This window comes from Topomyia yanbarensis, chromosome 2 (assembly GCF_030247195.1).
Source record: "Topomyia yanbarensis strain Yona2022 chromosome 2, ASM3024719v1, whole genome shotgun sequence".
NCBI classification, from domain to species: Eukaryota; Metazoa; Arthropoda; class Insecta; order Diptera; family Culicidae; genus Topomyia; species Topomyia yanbarensis.
The window spans coordinates 47,934,415-47,957,888 of NC_080671.1; the positions used below are offsets into that span (position 1 = coordinate 47,934,415).

At 42.4% G+C, this 23,474-nt stretch overlaps 2 protein-coding genes across 7 annotated transcripts in view; both read left to right on the forward strand.

Annotated features, from left to right (window-relative positions):
* LOC131684436 (LIM domain transcription factor LMO4) overlaps nt 1-23,474 on the forward strand; it is a 1,051,444-nt gene that overhangs the window by 828,936 nt on the left and 199,034 nt on the right. The gene's annotated exons all lie outside the window — the stretch shown is intronic.
* On the forward strand, nt 28-5,454 carry LOC131679459 (uncharacterized). The gene has a single exon (XM_058960188.1). The coding sequence runs from the start codon at nt 28-30 to the stop codon at nt 5,452-5,454; it is 5,427 nt and encodes a 1,808-aa protein (XP_058816171.1).

Sequence of the window (23,474 nt, forward strand, 5' to 3'; positions counted from 1 at the left end):
TACAGTGCATCCAAACTCTAAGTTGTAATGGCTGAACTACGAGATCTGAAGAAGCAGGAGCGGAACCTTCGAAAGACATTCGATGCTATTCAACACTTTCTGGATACCTTCGACGCAGAAAGACACGCCAGTCAACTTGATATTCGTCTTCAGAGACTAGATATGGCGTTTAGTGAGTTCCACGTGGTCCGTAGGAAAATCGAGCTGCTAACGGATAATGTTTCATACTTGTCTGAAGCAGATACGAAGGAGTCGGATGAAGAGCGTGCAGAGCGACTAGAAACGTTGGCAGAAGCTAGAGAAGATGAGAATGTGCGTATAATGTTGGATATTGAGGATCAGTATTGTCATTTGAAGAGTGAACTCGTACATTGGAAGGCGGATATGTTCGGTAGTGCAACAGCTGGTCACTGTTCGACCTCGCAAGATACGGCTGTTGGGTTTTCCAGAGTGAAGCTTCCAGATATTCGTTTGCCGACATTCAGTGGCAAAATTAAAGAATGGGTCACTTTTCGCGACACGTTCAGGAGTCTGATTCACGAAAATCATCAACTAACGACCATGGATAGATTCACTTATCTGAAGTCGTCACTCGCTGGAGAAGCCCTGCAGGAGATAAGCGCGGTGGAAATGTCATCCGTTAATTATGATGTGGCCTGGTGTATGCTGGAAAAACGGTATGAAAACACGAAGCTTATCGTCAAAGCGCATTTGGACTCTTTGTTTTCGGTGGAGGCTATGAAAAGGGAAAACTACGAAACGCTGAACAAACTCATCGGAGATTTTGAAAAGAATCTTTTAATGTTGGACAAGATGGGAGAAAACACAAGCAATTGGAGCACCATTCTAGTTCATATGATCTGTTCACGCCTAGATGCTTCTACACTACGCCACTGGGAAACGTATCACAATTCCAAGGATGTGCCCAGTTATGAAAAATTGATACAATTTCTGCGAAATCACTGTTCCGTTCTTCAATCCATTACTCCAGTACAAACATCTTCGGTTATAGAAGAGAGAACAAGAGTAGGCGTTAGTCATTCCGTTGTTCAATCCTATGGCAAGTGTCAATTCTGCGGTGAAGCCTTCCATTCCGCCTTTCGCTGCACCAAGTTCTTAAGGATGGAAGTCGCGGAGCGCAACGAAGCAGTTCGGAGATTAAAACTGTGCCTAAACTGTCTATCATTAGGACATCAAGCTCGTGTCTGCAATAGAGGTTCGTGCCACCATTGCCAAAGAAAACATCATTCGTTGCTGCACCCAGAATCGTTACAGTCGTCTGTCCTGCAATCACAATCCTCCGTTCCACAAGCGCTGAACACACACGTAGTAGCCAATCAGCAGCAACCACAGACACAACCTCCAACCCAAAGCCAACCAACCCACAGCAATACAGCTCAAACATCCACAAACTCTCTCCCTGTTACACAATCGCAAAACATGCACACTCAACCACTGCCCACCACAAGTAAATCATGCACAATAAACAACACCGTGGCCCTGCCTTCCAGCACCCGTACACACACACAAGAGGTTTTGTTATCCACTGCTGTCGTACATGTCCAAGATCAGTTCGGCAGTACACGACTAGCTCGAGTATTACTAGACTCTTGTTCCCAATTCTGTTTCATGACATCGAACTTCTGTCAGAAATTGAAGTTTCGTTCCACCTCAGAAAATCTTGCTGTACAAGGGATTGGTGGTGCCACCGCCATTTCGCGGAAATTGGTCCACGCTACCATCCATCCGCGATTATCGAAAATATCATCGTTCATTGGAGCCATGAACTTTTACGTTCTTTCGGAGCTTACGACAACCCTGCCGACTCAAAAAATCAACGTATCTCAGTGGACTCTCCCAGCGGATCTAATTCTTGCAGACCCCCAGTTTTTTGAACCAGGACAGATCGACATGATCATCGGAGCCGAGCATTTCTTCGAGTTGCTTTCGGAAGGTCGGTCGAACATTTCAATCGATGGACCCATCCTTCAAAATACAGTGTTCGGTTGGATTATTGCGGGACGAGTTTCACATCATTCGAGAAATTTGCAACCAGTAGTGTCATTATCGTGTACAACGATTGATATTCATAAGTTGCTGACAAGATTCTGGGAACTAGAGACGTGTCGAACAAACAGCACACAGTCAGTTGAGGAGACAGCGTGTGAGAGACTGTTCGATCAGACTACTGCTCGCGACGACAGCGGAAAATTCGTCGTGTCCTTGCCGAAGCGACAATTCATCGTTCAGCAGATTGGTGATTCGAAAACGATTGCCATGCGTCGATTCGCTGGATTAGAGAAGCGGTTCCAGTCGAATCCTGATTTGATGTTAAGTTACGCTGAATTTATCCGCGAGTATCAACGACTAGGTCACATGAAGGAGGTTACGAGCGAAACCGACAAATATCCCGTGTTCTATCTCCCCCATCATGCAGTATTGAAGCCTGACAGCACAACGACTAAACTCCGAGTAGTGTTTGATGGCTCTTGCAAGTCTTCATCTGGAGTTTCGTTAAACGATGCTTTAATGGTCGGTCCTGTAGTTCAGGAAGATCTGCTTTCAATTATTATTCGCTTTCGGCTTCATCCAATCGCTGTCGTTGCCGATGTCGAAAAAATGTACCGAATGGTGATGGTACAACCGGCTGATCAACATCTTCAACGTATTCTATGGAGGGATTCAGTTAGCGAACCAGTCCGTATGTTTCAGTTGACGACCGTCACATATGGTACAGCATCCGCTCCTTATTTGGCAACCAAGTGCTTGCAGCGGTTGGCTGAAGATGGAGTGGAATCGTTTCCACGTGCGGCTCGTGCGCTGAAAGAAGATTTCTATATCGACGATATGCTATCGGGAGCAGACAACATCGAAGACGGCAAGGAATTGACAAGGGAGATGATTGAGCTAACGAATTCCGGTGGTTTCACATTGAGGAAGTGGAATTCTAACTGTCCTGCGGTTTTGGCTGATTTACCGCACTCTTTATTGGATGATCGTGCGACTCTTGACTTGAATTCGTCGAGTTCTCCAGTTAAAACGCTAGGTTTATTATGGCAACCTACTTCCGACAAATTCCTTTTCCATTCACCAGTTTGGAGTAATGCCGCCGTGATCACTAAACGAACGGTTCTTGCTGATGCAGCTCGTTTGTTTGACCCACTTGGTTTAGTTGGACCAGTGGTTGTCATAGCAAAAATCTTTCTCCAAGAACTGTGGAAACATCAATGCGATTGGGATGACTCACTACCGGAAGAAATGCAGTCCTTCTGGCAGGAATATAGGAGGAACCTCATTGCCTTGTCATCGCTGTCGGTTCCTCGGTGGGTGGCGTTTCGGGCAAATTTGTTGTCGGTCGAGGTACATGGCTTCTGCGACGCATCCGAGAAGGCCTACGGTGCCTGTTTATACGTGCGCTGTACGGCTCAAGATGGCAAAGTGGAGGTTAGGTTGTTAGCAGCGAAGTCCAGAGTCGCACCACTAGAAGATTTGAAACGAAAGAAGAAGAAACAGACTATTCCTCGTCTCGAGTTATCCTCCGCTCTGCTGCTTAGTCATCTGTATGATAAAGTTCGTGACAGCATCAAAATTCAACATACTGCGTACTTCTGGACCGATTCAACGATTGTGATGTACTGGTTAGCGTCACTACCATCCAGGTGGCAGATGTTTGTGGCGAATCGTGTGTCGGAGATCCAGCACCTTACTAAGGGTAGTTCATGGAATCATGTGGCAGGAGTTGAAAACCCTGCCGACATTATTTCGCGCGGAATGACCCCGGCACAGCTGCAGTATCAGAGAGTTTGGTTTGATGGACCGTTGTGGATGCTCCAAGATCGCAGCACTTGGAAGGTAGAGACGCCAAATGAAGAGATTGACCATTCATTGTTGGAGGAGAAGTCGGTTGCACTGCCGGCGACGACAAATCAACCTAGTGATATCTTTGCATTACGATCATCGCTTTCCGACCTCATTCGTATAGTGGCACTCATTCGTCGTTTCATCCACAACATCCAACAACAACGCGCAAACGGAAGCAGAAAAATTGGAAGCCTTAGTCATGGTGAACACGAACAGTCTATGTTGGCTCTAGTTCGTCTCTCGCAGAAGGAATCGTTTTCTGCCGAAATTACCGCACTACAGAAAGGAAAACCAGTATCATCATCTTCAGAAATAATCCAGATCCATCCCACTCTGGTTGAAGGTTTCTTGCGAGTTGGTGGCCGTCTGCGCCATGCACCAGTATCGACATCCCGAAAACATCCATTCGTCCTCAGTCACCACCACCCACTCAGTAAACTCATTCTGGTACATTATCATCTGAAACATTTTCACGCAGGCTCACAGCTCTTGATTGCTAGTGTCCGCGAAAGATATTGGCTTACCCGCATCAGACGTTTAACTAACACAGTTATTCACGAATGCGTGTCGTGTTTCCGCAGCAGACCGCGGGTATTAGACCAGCTGATGGCTGATTTACCTTCTGAGCGAGTTACTCCTGCACCACCATTTCTAAAAGTAGGTGTCGATTATTGCGGACCGTTTCAGGTAGTTTACCCCATCCGACGAACTGCTCCAAGAAAATATTTTGTCTCGATTTTCGTATGTCTGGTAACAAAGGCTGTTCACCTAGAGCTTGTCGGAGACCTGACAAGTGCAGCCTTCCTCGCTGCTTTCAAGCGGTTCGTAGCTCGAAGAGGGATACCTGCGTTGGTGATGTGTGATAATGCTCTCAACTTCGTCGGCGCCAAACGTGAACTTGACGAGTTGTCTCAACTCTTTAACAACGAGCAATTTCAGCAAACAATAACACGAGGAGCCCAGCACGACGGAATAGAGTTCCGATTCATCCCTCCAAGATCGCCAAACTTTGGCGGTCTTTGGGAAGCGGCAGTGAAATCCTTCAAGGGGCATTTCAAGCGCACAATCGGTAATCGAATTCTTCAGCACGACGAGATGCAGACCGTAGTGGCACAGATCGAGGCAATCCTTAACTCTCGGCCACTAACTCCAATCAGTAACGACACATCAGATTTCGAAGCTCTGACTCCCGGTCACTTCTTGATCCAACGACCGTTAACGGCAGTTCCCGAACCGAGCCTGGAGGATATCCCGGACTACAGATTAACTATTTGGCAGAGGTCGCAAGATGTCGTTCAACGGATTTGGAAAAAATGGTCCACGCAATACCTGTCCGATCTTCACAATCGAACGAAATGGACTCGCCAACGGAACAACATTTTTGTAGGCACAATGGTTCTAATAAAGGATGACAATCTACCACCGCTCAAATGGCGATTGGGTCGGGTTACAAACGTCATCGCCGGCCCCGATGGCAACGTACGCGTGGTGGCAATTCGTACAAAGGACGGCGTATATGAGAGAGGAATCTCTAAGGTGTGCATTCTTCCGATTCGCGATAACAGAGCGTTATCTACCCCAGAGGAGACTTAATTCTATGTGCAATTAGCACTTGGGTGTCCCAACATCCGCCCAAAGTACACAATTTAATTAAGTTAAACAATAAGACTATCAAATTATCAATTCTATTCTACTGGAGTCTACTATCCTCAAAATCGCACCATCCAGGACAATGAGTATCAGGCCTCGCAACCACTTCTCAACGATGAATTGTAAGCCCCCACTGGGGCACATTTGGCAGATAGCGGCACTTCGTAGCCGTGAATGCCAGGGGGCGAAACATAAGTTACGTTCAACCCACCGAAATATATCAACGGATCATACTGGTTTGCTTTTCCTCCGGTAGGGTTGCGAGCATCTATTTAGTTTTCCCGGGATAGTCGCTGCGCAAGAAGTATTGCAAGATCAATGCCCATCTACTCTCGTCATCTGACGGCAACTGTATTAAGTACTACAGCCCCTATCGGGGCAACTGTCGGCAGCGTGTGGTACATTCTACCGCACACGCTACGGGGGCCGACAATTAAGTTACGTTATACATCCAAATTTGTTGTCTGGATTCCAACCATTTTACACTTTCCAACAGATGTGATGTGTCGTCAACCGTTAACTAGAGAATCGGTCCTGGTATTAATGATGACTCCGTAGAACCGTCATCCGTTACTACATTCCAACAAAATTCCACGGCACTCTTAAAGGATGCTACGCTGAAACAAATGCGTATTCACGCCCCCAAGGGGCAAACTTTGGCATCTGAGTGGAACTAACTTCCATTACCTAGCCAGGGGGCTACATTTAAGTTACGTGTAACCCGTTTACCCTCGAGTTCTAGACTTAAGTCGGGCTATTCCTTCGCAGATCTTCGGAATCAACTCTCAACGCTGCTGTCCACATTAAATTCATCTCTTCATCACCATCTGGCCACCTGCGAAGCATATCATCAAGGCCTGTGCATTTGGAAGCCCCGAAGCCTCCGTTCTAACGCCTATAACTTTGACTAGTATACCATCATCGTTCCAATATCACACTACAACAACATTCAGCAAGCCACACGTCTGAAGTGGTGAGCAGGGTTCCAGCTACGAAGCAATCCGGGGTGACGCGGTTCTGGTTTGCGTAATCGGAGCCTGTCACCCCAAAATTCATCCAAGTTAAGTAGCATCCCATTTGTTCATGCCATCAGGTAGTGATCTGTTTCCCCGTCCATACAGGTACCCTTAGCTGGAAGCCCGAAGAGAATCGAAAGAGTTCGAACAAAGTAGTAGTTCCAACAGCCGAAGCAGTTGATTCAGCAGCAGTAGAAGTGGTAGGATCAGCGAAGTCGCTCGGGTCTTGCATTATCGACGCCGGCTGCATAGCAGTTGACGGAGTCGAGTGCAAGTCTCCCGTCCTCGACGCCGATGGTCCACCACAGCAGCATCGAGCAGTACGTAGCAGAGAAACCAGTGAAGTTGAGTGGCTGGATAGGATCTCGATTGAAATCGGAGAGATTTCAAAGGGGCCGGTATGTTGGAAACCGGTACGTTTACCCCACAGCACGATCCCACAGTACAATTACTCCCTTATCTCAGTGGAGATCACCCACCCGTCGATCACAGTGAGCACAGCCTTTTACCCGCCGCTCAACTTGTTCTCGCTCTCATCGCACTGCATGATCAACGACTTTATCATCGGCACCAGTAATAAATAAGCAGTCTACGTGATCAGTGTTAATGTGCGTCCTTCCTTCTGTGAATAGCAATTAAATAAATTAGTAGTGAAAATTTGCGCAGTGTCGTGTGTGGTCCGAAATTCGGTATAACACATTTAGTTTTTCATTTGCGTTTCTAATGACCTTTTCTACCTATTGGTCTACAATTTTGAGCACTCTCTGCCCATTACGGAGTAGGAGACCGTCCACTGTTGTTCGTGCCGGTACTGGTTTCGTCTGACCTTTAAACGCAGTAGCGACAGAAGCGAGCCAGTCCAAACCTTGTACGCTTCCACCGGAGGAATTTCTTGTTTTGATTGGATTGCTTCGGATATAGTGGACGCACTAATTGAGGTAGAGTTCAACGATAAACCTAACGCAATTAGCCGCTGTGATGGTGTAAGAATTCGTGTCATTTCCACCGTATTCAAGATTGAAATTGTCGCGAATATCATGCAGCAAGATAAATCGGTTATAATCGTGAAGACAACAGCATGACATACCGTGTTAGCTGCAGTCTTCTAGAATCGGATGAGGGACGATGTATATGGAAACAATGCCGATAAGTCTGCCTGCCATTCGGACTTGACAAACGACAACTTTAATACCTGCTAATTAGATTGAAATAATAGGGTATGCTGATCTCCGAAAACGCTCCTCCTTAATGTTTTCTTGGCCCAGGCGAATGTAGAAGATCTACGTTTGAAGTGAACAAAATACATTGTGTTAAACCTGAGAAAATGATGGAAATGAAATATAGGGACACCTGGCGTTTTCAATGTCCCATGTAGTAATTTCTGCTAGTTTCTAAGATTTCCGAGGGACACTCTCAGGTCTTTACGAGGAAGCTTAGGAAAGAAGATGTTAACTCAATGATATTGTCAGACTCTCGCTCTTTAGTGAACATTGGAGTGTAGAAATTAGTCGTGGCCGGTGGCATAGCCCTCCTTGACATTTCTTCTCGGGGCGTTCCGTAAAAGAATGCTTCATTTTTCCCCGCATAATTTATATGCGGGATATGCCGAGAGTTCATGCGGAGAAAATGCTTTATGATTCTCTCCGCATTTTACACCGTGCCTTATTTCGACAAAAGGTATCTGTATGTCTGTATGGCCAATTGTTTGCAATGACGGCATACCCCACGGCACAAAAATGTATACAGGTAGACGAGCCACGTTAAAAAGAACAAAGTTTGGAAGAGCTAATCCGGCGAAATGCTCGGAATGAGGCTGAAAATATATTGTTCTCTAATACTTGTCGACCTTTGCTGTATGCAATTGCTTGCAAACTAGAATTTTCACTGATTAAAGCAAAGGGTTCAGAAGGAGCCAACCCCGTCTTCGCATCAAAGGCCCTTGTTGGAGACTACACCAACAATTTCTACTTCCCAGGCGGGTACGTAGACAAGATACTTCGTCGTTCACGTCCGTGTGTTGTTTAGTTTGATCACGCGTATATCGATAATGTTTAATGGTTTACCTTCGGTTCAAAAGTACACCATCCAGAGGTCGGTTGTATTAGATGAATATGATTTCTATTGAAAAGAGACTTATCGGCATTAATTTAGAACTTTTTTGGCGGAATCCTACGAGAAAAACTGATCGAAATGGTGAGTTATGCGAAAACAATTATGTGAAAAAATACTCCCCAGAGGCGGGATTCAAACCTGCAACTCTTGGGCCCAATGCACAAACCGTTATGTGGGCATTATTTTTGCCATCGGAGAAATAGTCAAATCGACCTCCATTGAGCCAGAGAGGATGTCGGTCGTCGGAGATAGCTTTCCATTAGTCACCACTATCATGCGGGCTTCAGTACCCGCGAAAAGAAGGTTTTATCAGAGGGAACGGAAAGTTAATGCAACTAAAATTAGAAGGAAGGAGTAATTGGGACTGTGGAACATTTGTAGTGTCAGTAATCCACAAACATATTTTCGCTGAGTCGTCGGTCATACAGCCCATCAACAAAGGCTGTTTCCAATTAGCCACCAGCTATTATCCGGAAATTTTCATTTTCACTTACACATACCATGTCTGAACTATCGTCACTACGGGTAGAAATCACTTCGAATCTTACTACCCACTCGGGAAAAAAGGTCCTATGCACCGACACATAATTTGATCAGATTAGATACTTTAAGCTGAAATAAATATATAGAAACCTCTCCACATCACATTCATACTTACACTACTTTTTCTACCAAAATTCTCGCACTAGCCAACTGTTGCAGCATCCCCGTGTCACCGCGCGTGGCTTGCAGTGTGCTTGTACCTCTTCACAACGCACGTTCAGCGGAACCATACCTCCCAACTGAAGCCACCATAATTCATATCACAATTGTTCATCGCTCTCATTACGCCGTCATCATCAATTTCGCTGTTGCATTGAACGTGACGCAAGGACCTCTTGGCGTGTCTTTGTTAATTCAGCACGCTGGATCTTGAAGCAGACGTCGATGAGTTTCTGTCGAGAGTTTGTTGCGGCACAGAATCGGAATCTAGATGATTGTCATCTTCGGTGTCGCTCCTGGGCGATGGCACTCAGTAATGTAGGCTCCTAGCGGTTGATCGGAACAGGGTTGAACTTGGCAAGCCTCCTCAACATTGCACTGGCGAATGATTATTGTTAAGCTTTGATAATAATGAGCTCACCCGTAGCAAATATGCTAAATTACAAAGCAAATGTTGCCAGAATAACAGATTTTCGTGACCCGAACGTGCATAGCGGGACGGTCATCATGAGCCTCATTATCACTATTCTTTTCCCATCTTCGCCCAAGTGTCCCGCTTTTTCGCTATCATCACTCCACATACCACGAGCTCCAGCTGTTCTGAGGTACCGACCGAACCGAGTGCTGCTGCTCCAGATCCGCTTCTATAGGGACACCACGGTGATAGTAGTTGGGAAGGGGAGCCTTCTTGAAAGTGAAGAGCACATGTATACCAGCAGAAGCAACAGTGGTGGTGGCGGTGGTGGTGGTGATGGTGGCAACATAAAATGCCAAGCTGGTGTAGGTGGGACACGCGGAAACCGGCTGGGAAGAGTTTAGAGCGAAAAAAGGATAAACATCAAGTTGACTTAATAAAGCTACTTTTTAATTAGTGTAAATTGTTTGGGTGAACACCGGTGTCGAGGTGGAAGATGCTGTGTGCGCGCGGGAGGGAAAACGTGCAGAGGACATCAAATGAATGCGATGCTTATTTTTAATGAACTAACCAGCTGAAGTGCGGTGGAAATTGTATTCGCCCAAGTGGTTCCCCGAGAGCGTAAGAGATATTCCTTCGGCTTAATTAATGTACGTAGATAGCTGCTAAGTGCGGGAAGTGAAACTAGCCTGATGTGCACTGGCTGGAAAGTCGAGTGACAATCCTCCCTGCCTTCTGCTTCTTCTTTCATTCGACGAACTTTGCGCAAGCATGTGGTCGGCATATTTTTCGGCACAGCCAGAGGATAATTGGATTCCCGCAAAATCTGTAGCCTAGGCTTGTTTGGGACGTTGATGATTATTTTTCTGTTAATTAGTTCATGATATTGCTTTTGAAGACCATTTTTGAGAGTTGAAAAGAATGGAAATAATAAACCATTGCGTTTAGCTGTCATGTGTTCATAAACATGGTAGTCGACGAGATGAGCGAGTAATTTTTAAAGATTTCATTTATCTGTCAATTTAATCTAAAACCAATAACTGAAAAAAAATTAACAGTTCAATCTATATATGGTGTAATATTTCATCATGTTTAGCCAAATCGGAAACAGACTGACTTTTCGTTTTCGGCTCGTTCAGCAACTTTACCAAAAACTGCTGATCGCCGTTTCGCCACAGTTCGGGGAAGTCGAGTAAGAGAATCGTTGTCAATCCCGCATCACCTCGATGCCATCCTGATTTGACAAGAGGAAATTGCTTATCCTTCAGAATGGTTGTTGCTGTTGGTGTTGCACACAACGAAAAAAAAAATGACGAGGAAGAAAACAAAATCGCTACTTGCAGCCGTTTGGTTTGTTCCACCATGCAGTAAGGTTAGAGTTCGGAACCAAGCTCGATTATCACCACACACTATTGACCGGGGACAACGGGCGCGGCGAAAAACTGCACGTTATCGGACTACCAGACAAACTGCATCAGACCGGTATCGAACACAGTCGTCGGCAGCGTACGTGTGTTTGTGTTGTTGTTGGATTGAAAGAAAACTTGTGACGGGTGAGGGATGAAAAGAAGTGAAATAGCTGGAAGAATGTGTTAAACACAGTTCGGAACATCGATCGTACTCGTGTTCCTTTTTCTCCACTCTCGGTACTTTCATGTTCAGGAGCCCGAAAGCATTCCTGAATGAGCCCCGAAGCCGATGGACGCCGGGCGGCGATGGGAAGCCTCGAGCCAACTTTACACCATATCGTGCACATTCATACGGCGCTGGCGAGTGTGATTACATTCATAACAAGGCGTAGAACAAGAACACATCGTAGTAAATGGTTGGTAGGAATGTAAGTTTTAGTTTGATTCGGCACGAAAAGAAAGTTGCAGCGAACAGCAATCGCAAAAGTTAAATCTTGAACAGAATACTGCGTTATTACTCACCTGCGCTTGGTATTAAAAATTGTGAAGTTGCAATAACTATACTCGACACATCTTATTTGGACGATTCTGAGAGCTACAATATGAATGCAATATAGTTTGCTCAATTTCCGACGCAAACGCAGTGGTTCGAGCATTCCGTTTCGGTCTTAAGGTCAACGTCGTCGGTCGATGAAGATGGTGACAGCTGCTGTGGGGAACAAAACTTTGCCCGAAAGGAACTCTGTGGCAGACATGTGTGTAGCTGTGATTGAAGTGGGGAAGGCTGGGAATGCAATTGCAGTTTTGTGTGCAATTGATTTTCTTATGATTGTGTTTACACTTAATTTTGTGACGTGGTCTGGGGCGGCGAGTGGTTGAGGATGTTTTCCTTTATTATGAAAACTTTAGATTAATATTATAAGCGTAAGCTAGAGTGTGGTATTACACTTTGTATAAGACACTACCTGGTCCTTTCAACTTTCCCTTGGTCTTCTACGTGTATTAGTTTCATCCTAAAACAATTTTACCCTGAATAATAAAATACAGCGATTTTGTCAGCACCATAATGTTTTTTCAACTGACAATGTCGGGAAACGGACAAAATTGAGACACATGTTTTTCTGTTTCATCAAAAGAACAGAGAGGTTGAACTTTATTCCTTAGTTCCAAGACTTATCATTTCCTATTTACCAATTAGAGGAAGGACTCGATTATCCGGGGATTTCAAAAAAATCTCCCCCCGGATAATCGAATCAAACTTTTTTTGTTTTATTTTATGAATTTAAGCTTAATTCGCCAATAAATCCGAATTGAAATGATCAAGTTAAATTTTCCTATTATGGTAAATGTAAATGACCCTAGTCGACTTGTCAGAATTTCAAGGTGTGATTTGTATTTTCAGTTGATTTTCATTTATTATTTATATTGGTAACGAGTGAACGGTACGTATTAGTTGTTAATAGCTATTTGTGCAATAACTCTAAGACAAACTTTTTAATAAGGTGTGTCTTCTGCAATACAGGTCAAAGTCGATTACGCGGGGCTTCGAATTTTCCGGAGTAAATGATTCGATTACTCGTGCGCTAGAAAAAAAGTGTTAATTACCTAGAGGTCGTCTGTTTCTAGTTTAATTTACGTAGTGATGTCACATATCACAGCTAACGTTTCTTTTAACCCTCATTCTAGTTAGAAAAGAAGAAGAGATCCTCGTCCTTGTCGTAGTAGCATCAATTAGTTGACCAATGTCGTACCGGACTGTCAGGTGATCACTGCACATGTAGTCTTCGCAAACTCTCCCATTCATGTTTGTCACCAGCGAAGGACTACCAAAGGTTACGTGGATGATCGCGAAGTATTGCTGACGCCCTCTTTACATAGCCTAACACTCAGCTTTTTTTGAGCTACCCATGAAATAAAATCGCCTCCAGCGACCGCCTCTCTTATCAGAATTGTTAACTCTTCCTTGCCCAACTTTTTTATACCGGTTCCAAAACTATTTTTCCATAGAACTGTTGACGTCATCAAACACTAAAAACCGGGTTTAACCCATTATGTCCTAGCGTATGAAATTTCATACGCAAAAACAACACATTTCAGGATCATACTTGTTATACAATAAAGGAGTTTTCAAACTTCTGGTCTTCTGTGAACGTTAATTAATACCCTATAGTTTATAATGTGTATGCTCAATAATGTTTTTTTATAAAATTCCATTGTGTTTTCGAATGTCAAAGTTGGACAAAATTCTAACCAAAATATGAACAATACATATTTTTAATTTTACCTTCTAAGTAACTAATTCTTGTTTCGGATTGTGAACTAATGGCCATAAGAGGTGTGAAAGATGTGGGTCAGTGCGAAAAAATGGAAGAAATTGGTGTAACAATTGCGAAAATTCTGCTGGTAGTTCAAGGTATGACATTTCATACGCTAGGCTGAACCGATATCTTTTTTCCTCGGGTAAAATTATTTCCTCTTTAGGACCAGGAGGGGATTCACAACTTTCTCGCTGATTTTAACGTTGAATCAGTGCATTCAAGGCTAACAAATGTTTAATGAGTAGCAACTCATACCTGGTTTCAGCCAGAATATTTTTTATGTAAATTCTCGTAAAAAATGCTCTTTTTCTTAAAATAATTACAAAGTTTGAGGGAAAGATGGTTTGATGCAATGAACCAATCATGAGATGAAACGGCACGACAGATGAGAGAAGTGTTAAAATCATTCAAAAAAGCTGCAAAATGAATGATCTCGCAAGGTTGAAGATATTATTCGATTTTATGCTGAATATAAAGATTTTAGCCGAATTTTCTATGTAATGATTTTTTGATACCCTATCAGCCCAGCGTATGAAATTTCATACGTTAGTTTTTTTCGCAAAAAAAAACGCTCCAAAGTGGATATTTTATTTTTCCCATATTTAATTCGGCATAATATGAGGGCTCACGAAGTATTTTATAAATTACCAAAAGTTTTAACATAGCTGGGTTATAATCGGTTAACCCTTTATAAGGCAGTGGCAACTATATTGCCACCTTTTCGTTTCGTTCAAAATGCAGTAATATCAAGTGAGAAGTGTTCCAATCTTATGAAATCTACTTGTTAGGAGTTTGGCAACTCTTCTCATTACTTTTTTATTGAGATAAGGTGAAAAGTGTCAGATTGGTGAAGAGTTTTTTGAAAAAATACCGCGATTTCCTTTTGGACAATAAAATTAGCTCGATTTTGAAAAAAATATTCTAGACACTAGATGTTGCTGATGCAAATTTATAAAGACAACTATTTTTAATCCGAAAATTTGGTTTATGAGTGGTAAAAATTGCAAAAAAAAATTGAATAAATGAACGTCTGTAATCTGTGGTCTCATTTTTTAACTTATCCTCAGAATCCAGGGGTTATTTACTGTTGAGCAGGTAAAATCCAGTAGCCCACCTTAATTTCATTTTGAATTTCTTATCCAGCTCGATCTGTCTTTATATTTGCACCACCATCTCGATGGAAAAACATCAAACATTACACAGACTGACGTTTTCTAACGGCGGTAGCAGTACATTTTCAAAACAGTTTTTATTACGAAATAGATGCAAATATATTCTAAACTAAGTGAGAGAACCGTGTTTCTATTAATATAACATTCATTAATAGCCCCAAACTCTATAAAGGGTTAATAAAGTTAGGTGCTTCTTTTGCAATGCTAGAAGCTGCTTAATATTTACCTTCCGATCTAGTCCAATTTTTTTTTCTAGAGTTGTCCTACTGGAGCTGAAGAGCTAGGTTCTCGAAAGGGCTCCCCGTCAGAATCACATACTACAATTTGCAGACGAGACAGGCAATGTCGTCCACTAAAACACTGCTTTAGGCCAGTTGTAGCGGGACGTGATTTTGAATGTAATATTCATTGTACGGTTCAGGTATGTGCGGGCGTAGGGACTTGCGATCGCGTGTATCATCGCGAAGGGCTCGAACATTTGTACGGTAACGTGATCGATCGCGTGTGCGTTTGTATGTCGCGTGTGCTAACGTGTATGTAACTTAGCGTGTATAAATTCTATTTCATAACCGTGTGCCTTTCGCATATTCGCGTGTGTTCTAGAATGATCGCGCGTGGACCGTGAATCTGATACATAATTTTTTGTGTACGGTTCAGAAGAAAGTGGGTTCTTCCATATCATTAGAGTTCCCAGTCATGTCGCCGTAGAACGTGTGGTCTAGTGGATATGAGCTTTATTTTTTTGACTGGTCCAACTGAATGTATGGACCTAAATTGCTAGAATGAAGGCTAAAGATTTCCGAACGTGACCGATTCATGATCGCGCACGTTTGCGGGTTCGCGTTTGAGACCGCGTTTGTAACTTCGTAAGTACTAAAACGTTCACATAATTACCGGAGGGTTATCAAGTTTGCGCGATCGCGGGCATAGGTGTGCGTAGATGATCACGAAGGGCTTAAACGTTCGTATGTTGACGTGTTTGTCGCGTGTGCTCGCGTGTATGTGACTTCGCATGTATAAATTTGATTTTGAAACCCTGCGGCCATTCATATATTCACGGATCGTCATTCTGATATTTAGTTTTCAGTGTGCGGATCACATTCTGACAGGGAGTGAGTTACCCCATATCACTAGAGTTTCCGGTCATGTCGACATGGAACGTTTTGTCTAGTGGATATGGGAGTTACTTTTTTCTTCTTTTTTCAATTTTATTTTTTTATTAATTAATATGGACCTAGACTGTTGGTACCGAGGATAGAGACATCCGGACGATCCCGATTCGTGATGGCGCGAACGCGGAAGTTTGTAGATTGACGCTTGAGATCGCGTTGGTAAGTTTATGAGTGCTGAGACGTTCACCTTATCACCGGAATATAATCATGTTTGCGAGTTCATGGGCGTAGGTTGCTTGGAAAATCGCGAGGGGCTCTAACGTTTGTACGCTGATGTGATTTTGTAACATATTTACGTGTGTTCTTGAATGATTGCACGAACCGTGAGTCTGATATTAAATTTTCGGTGTGCGGTTAGAATTCTGGCAGAGAGTGGAATCCCTTATATCGATAGGGTTCCCGGTCATGTCGCCATGAGACGTGTTGTCTAATAGGTATGAGCGTATTTTCTTAATTGGTCCAGCTGAAGGCATTCTAGGATCATGGATAGACTTCCGGATGTGACCGATTCGTTATCGCGTGTGCGAGGGCATTTTTGTAGGTTCCCGCTTAAGACCGCGTTTGAGAATGTGAGTGTTAAAACGTTCCCTATCACCATCTTTCCTGACCCAGCTAAAGGGGAGTGTAGAATGGCTGTATAGGACTCGAAAAGAAGAAACTAAAAACAATATATGAGAGACGTAATAGATTAGATAGGTACAAGATACAGCTGAAGTAATGATCATCACATGAAAGACATACATCAGTACTTCAAACTCTACCAATACTTGAATAGCCAACCACCACACATAGCATATCCTTTCTCAATTATCTATTTGTAACTGGTTGATTGTTGGTTTTGAGCGGATAAATAGAGGAAAGGTATAGAACAGAAAAAAGGTTCATATCAGCCCTCCCGGCCTCCTCGATACACAACTATCGAGGCGTATTGTAATCAACATCTTGAAGCGGACTTTTTATATAAATAAAATCCTGAGTAGTCATAATGATTGGTGAATTATTAACATGAGAACTAATTAGCCTCTAGTAGTAGAACTTGGTGCAAATAGAAATTAAAAAGAGCGAAGGTCCTTATATTTAGATAACTCTATTGAATCTATTGTGGCTTGATGATGTTTACAATACCGTCAATCCCATCAGTCTGCGAGAGGGATAAAAAATAAATATTACATGCATCTAAACTACTTTTAGGTGTTTGGTGATGTGGTTCACGTGGATTGGATTTCTTCAAAAACTACGTGTTCCAGTTTATTAAGTTATTCTAGTTGAGCATTAACTAGTGGCTGAACAGTATGTTTAAGAGAAGGTTCCATCCATAAGAGATTGTCATCTCTGTTTCTGAAAACAGCGAATGCGATTCGTTATAGATGAGTCTTACTCGCGATCTTCACGACCCAGAGCGACAGAGCGATTTAGGAGATAAAAACACCCACCTTCTCTTATAGATGACAGTCCATTGATCCGAATCGAATGACTCGATCACTATGCTCAAGATCAAATGAGTCCTCGAACAACCGAACCAGTATGTTCCCCCAGTTATTAGCCTTACTGGTCGTTGTAAAAATATATTGTGTAAACCAAAAATTATAGTTGTTTGGAAACGTGGTTATTTATCAACAACGTGGGCATGAAGGGTTTAAACATGCCATTGGAATTCTGAGCAGGAATCAATTGTTGAAGGGTATAATAGTAGAAGAGCAATATTGTGTCAAAGTCCACTGGAACTCAGAGCAGGATATTCATCACCGGATTTCATTGAAAACAGGAACATGATCCTATGAGCATCGTGATTGAACCATAATCTTCGTAAAATTCTATTTTGAGAAAGATTCCACCAGACCTCTAAGAAGCTTTTTGCTAGAATCTTGCATCAAAATTCAGAGAATAGAATCGTATACGGATTTAATCAAAACTCTGAAATAGATTCCATTGGAATGCAAAGAAAGCTTCGATCAGAATCCTGGAAAGAATCCAAACAGAACACTGTGAAGCATATCATTATTACACAGGTAACCACCAAGCATTAGCGTAAGCAGTAAAGTAGCATATTATTTGCATTTGAGAAACTTTTTGCAGCATCTTAGCATTTTGTATGCATAACAATCGTTATTCAGCTTTCAAAAATCTATTTAAAAACTTCTCAGTAACCAGCATTTTGAATGCACAACAGCAGTAGAAAAGCATTTTCATGGCAGTGCAGTAATGTAGCCGTATATTTTTCCAAAAGCGACTTTAAAACTATTTAAATGCAGATTGGGTACCCAGAAACCGACCGAGCAAAGTAAGAATAATGACATTATATGTGTCATACAAGCCTGCAGTAAATTTGTGTTGTGTGTATAACGAGAAAATTGTAGTTTTAGTTTAAAACAAAGAGGTGGCATATTTGGCAACACTGCCTTTAAAAGCTAGTATTTGTTATAGAATATCCATGAATAAATCGTTCAAAAATCTTCACGTTGAGTGATGCTAGTGCTAACTAGCTAGGCTATTTTTACTTTGTGATAATCGTTCTTGTTTTTTTTATTGCTGCTTTTTCTTGATTGCTGTTCAACATTCGCGGTATATCTAACCTGCTCAGGTCTGCTAAAAATACTCAAACCGATCCGGAAGGGTCCACCATAGCGATTTACATCTCTTCACATCCACATTCGCAAGGTTTCTTATCCAGCGCTACACATTCCTATTTATCTGCTAGCTGGTGTTGAGATTTTCTCGACGACGGTATTTCTCCCGATACCGATGCCCATTATCGCGAGCCATTTAGCTGTCAGTCACTCCGACGGAGAGTTCATCGATTCTCCAGATTACGATATCCCGATTTTTTCTGCTTTTTTGTTTTTCCTTCATACCTTCCGCTGACTGACCTTTACTGTGTGTCCGGTCTACTCACAACTGTTGCTAATATCGAAACTTGTCGAAACGTGAACCCATCCAGTGATGCCGACCAATTTGACTTACATCCTTTTCCAGCCACCCTCACAAAGTTTCTTCCTTGGTTTCTTCAACAACTTGTTTCTGGAGTGACCGAACTCAAACGACACTTTAAATGTTAATTCGGGTCACAGTCTAATTTTTTCATGAACAGGAAGTTTTCAAAGTAGTTCAAGATCCTCATGGGAGGGGTTTGAACCCCTAAAATTCTACCCTTGCACACGGGCCTGGGGCGAAGTAAGGCCGGGCGAGGTGAAGGAGCTTGCCAGTAAAGACTTAATGGGTTTGAATACCCAACAATGCCTATGCGTAGTTACAGTTCTGCATCCGGAGTTGTACTGTATCATAAGAGTAAAGCGTAAGCTCTGTAGTCACTAAGGGTTTCCACACTGAAAATATTGTTCCAATAATCGTGAGCAAAGTGCCATGAACTCTGGAAGTCGCGATTTTCTGTAAGTGTTAAGTTAACAATATGATGAGCCAAAAAATGGCTGGGTTCATTTTTAGCTTCAGGAATATTATTCAGAGGTCAACTGTACGATATGAACTAATTCATAATTTATTACATCTTGATCATGATCTGGTTTTCGTGGTTCTAGGTTAGTTCACAAAATCAAAACAGGCTGGATATCTTCTCGTGGACTATTTCACGAAACTCTGTATACTTATCATAAATCATTTTAATTCTCTAAATCTAATTCATGATTCTTAATATATTAGTCACGATTCAATATCTCTGCATGGTTGTTTGTATGTCAGTCACGACTTATCATTCGTCACCGCGAAATAGTTTACAAAGTCGTGAAATTCTATTCATGGATACGTGAACTGCTTCATGATTCTAAGTAAAATAGTCACAACTGACCACGCGTGCCCGTCAAATTGTTTATAAAATCATACAATATCATTCAAGTATTAGTGAACTTGTCCATGATAGTTAGTATATTAGTCACAACTCACGATTCATGCTCGTAAAATAGTTCACAAAACCATGAGATATTATTTATTGATACGTGAACTGGTTCATGATTCCTTGTAAAATAGTCACGATTGGCCATGCAGGAAATTATTTACAAAATCGTAAAATATTCAAGTATTCGTAAATTGGTTCATGATTCTTAGTGTATAGGTCACGACTCACAAATCGTGCTCGTGAAGTAGTTCACAAACTTATTATACGGATTCGTGGGCTGTTTCTTGATTTATAGCACATTATTCAAATTTTATCTTTTGCGTGTTTGTGATATTTAGAAGATATTCTTATCATTTTTAATTTTAACATGATTAAGAGATTTTTACGAGAACTATTTCACAAAATTTGGAATATTATTTATGGAATCCCTTTTGTTCATTATGATGTCCGAACAGAAAAAATACATAAAAGAGCCACAAATCGTGTTCGTGATCGAGTTCACATATCCGATGGTAGCCAAAAATAACATATCGCGATAAGACGAGAAGAAATAACAAATAACATGATAAAACTACCGGTATTATGAACTGCACTGCACTTTCGCACTGAATTCGATAGTGAACTCAAAAATGAAATGTCACGATCGTGACTAAGATCCAGAAATTATGTATGTAAATCACACTACTCTGTCAGCGAAATCTGATACGAAACGTGTATAGAATATCACGATAACGTGGATAGAAATTACGAAATGGGTGACTCATTACCGGACGAGCGTAAAGTAACTTTGTACTTCATGCTGTCGGTTGCCGCAGACTCAGGTGATTCGCATTTCTAATGCCAAAAGATCCTGACTCATATGGTAGCAGACAAAGGATTAAGTCGCCGGGAAACTCTAAGTTTGCTCATATGAAACTATTCCACACTTTTCTAAACTTTCTTCCTTCAACTCCTTGCTCTCCCTCCCTCCTCCCTGCGATAGGAAGGTACCTCCAAATGGTGCTTGGTCCGCTTTGGCTTAACACAGGCTATTTGTACACTTGGTACCACTCGTGGCTCATGCGTTTGATAAATTTTCCATTCTTATGCCGTCAAGAATTAAACGCAATTCTTCTTTCTAACACATCGAATATCGATTGTCTGTCTCCTTCGATGATCTCTTCTCATAGTGATACAGAGCAACAAGGAGTATCAGCTATTCATATAGAGCAAGTTTCGAACACGTTGTTGGGCTACGGGAGCAGATTACACAAACCATGAAAAGCTCAATTCAAAATCGCAACATGAATTTTTACCTTTTGGCTAGGTATTATATTATATAGATTTCCTTCTCGGAACCAACACCTCTGGGAGGCATTCCTACTCTCCCAGCAACTTTGATGGTACGCTTCTCGCAGCCGGTTCCATCAAGTACCGTTCAGTGCTCCTACCTCTACTGTCCACTAACAGAATCCAAATTGAATGGCTGAAGACCCCTTACTCGGTTACTTATATATGTATTGACTAAAAAACTAAACTAAACCGAAGATGATGTCTTTCCTAGCAATGTTTTTTTTTTGAATTTACAAAGTGCACTCTCATAACGAAAACAATAACATAGTCCTATGTCAAAAAATATCTCAACCTACCTATAAGTCGATCCTTCAAAAAGAAATCATCGTTCAGTTCGTAGGCGGAAATATTTTTACTGAAGCAAAACGTTTTATAAATTTATTTTCAAATTAAAACTACATTCTGATCAGCGCAAACAAACAAAAAATCTCCAGCTAAGCGTAAGTTAAACTTGCTATAACCAATCCGGCGGAGGATCATGATCCTGGCTCCAATCAAACTGTCATTCGCTTTTCTTCACTCTGTTTTCCCTGCATGCAATATGCAACGGAACGAAACGCTGCTCTTCCCGCAACATGAGCCAAACACACAGCTGCTGTGATCCCCACTCGTACATCCTTCGTTACTCGCCGGCCAACCAAACGAGGCAAAATGAAGCACAGCCGGCAAAAGTTGAATCCCAATCAACAAATCGACATTTTCTCCGGTGTATATTTGATGAACGATTGTTCCGTTCGGTGGGGATGTTTCGGATTGTCGGAAAGTTGGAATACATGGTTGTGTGAGAAAGCAAGCTGTCCTTGTGAGAATGCTACAAATCTCGGAAGAAGAAAGGTAGACCTGTAATGAATGGACATTGTCTGGTGTCTGCTTTGGCACCGATATGTTATAGATGTGCCATGACTCGGAATGGTCTAATCCTGCTGGTCATGTCACGGGAGAGTAGGTTTGGTGCTTCAGTAGATTTAATTGCAGCTCCAGGCGTCTCCGGTGGCCATGCATTGATGGTCCAAAGAAACGCTGAATGCAGAGAATTATCGAAAATTAGTCGTTCGGTGCTTGAGTGGGAAGATGACTGGAACAAACGGAAAGGATAAACCCGAAAGTGCTACCAAACACGGACGGTTGGTAATGTTCGTTGTAATGCCATTAGGACAAAAGGATACCACGATTATCGTCATTTACTTTTACCACCAATTCATTGGCTGTTGCTTCGGTTTTCCGGGACTGCTGTTCTCCAAACCGATACTCTTGATTTGCGCTTTTCTCCTTTTATTCACAACCGTCCATGAAACCCTTGCAAACGTTCAACTTTTATCACTGGCCAATTAGCTGGTGCGCTAAACATTTACGGCTCCGCTACACGGCCGGTCCCTTAATCTCCGTTGGCTTGTTTCACCGTCAAGTTGTAATGAGCTAATTTGGGTTGAAAACTTTTGCAACACTAATTAACAATTAAAAATCTAATTAAATTAACCGAAATGAAAACCCAAGTGCGCGAAAACAAATTTGAGCCCGACACTCCGAACGCGACTAGTGCGAGGCCGGTGAATCTGCTCAGGTAGTAGGTACAGGAACAGATGGAGCACCAACTTTTCTGTGCCTTTCCTGGGGTGGGGAGAATGCCGAGATATCAAATTCACCCGAGTAGCTAATTGTTACTCATTTTGCTTTGTGGTGCTCAACCGCCGCCGTCATCCCGTAGAATATGATTTCGCGCGGTTGATTAGGTTGGCCTGGCGCTAGCTCAACACTCGTACGGTACCACTAATTAGTGGTTTGAGCAGTTAAATAGAATCTACGCTAGGTTTATTTTGTTCTATTTTGACAAAAGAAAAATGATACCGCAAATCATTGCTGTGACAGGGATTACCCACACAACAGACTCCATCATAATCAATTTACCCCCAAACTGCACGCAATATCCTACCGCACATCATCCTGGAGAAGCTGACGGTACACACACAATCAGTAGCTGGATTGCCTATTTATTCAGATGTAAATTTTATTTCAACGCAAATAGAATTCAAATCCAGAATTTACTTCCCTCCGAAAACACATCATCATCATCAGAGTTCGTCTCCCAACCACCTACCAACCATGACACTTTATCACGTTGTCCTTTTTTCCACAGCATCACACCAATTTTCGCGCTAAGCTTCTCCCACTCCTCCGTCCACTGAAACCATAGTACCTATCCAGCGTTCCGACGTCTGCCTGACCTTTCCATTTCACGGTCGTCTGTCATTTCTTCCTTTTTCAATCTATCATTTGTTACACTTAGTTCTTTCCATTTCCATCAAATCGCCGGGCAGCCGGGGCTATAGCCTGCGTTGGAGGGTGAATTGATACAAGGATGGAGTTGTATGAATCACTACAAACGTTCTCATTCTGCTTCCGCATTGCTGTACGCCGGACAAGAAGGGATGTCATCACCTACCTACCTTATCAAAGGGTTGGGAGAACTT

What these genes read in the sequence shown, in the direction of transcription:
- LOC131679459 (XM_058960188.1), top strand. Translation starts at nt 28, where the DNA reads ATGGCTGAACTACGAGATCTGAAGAAGCAGGAGCGGAACCTTCGAAAG.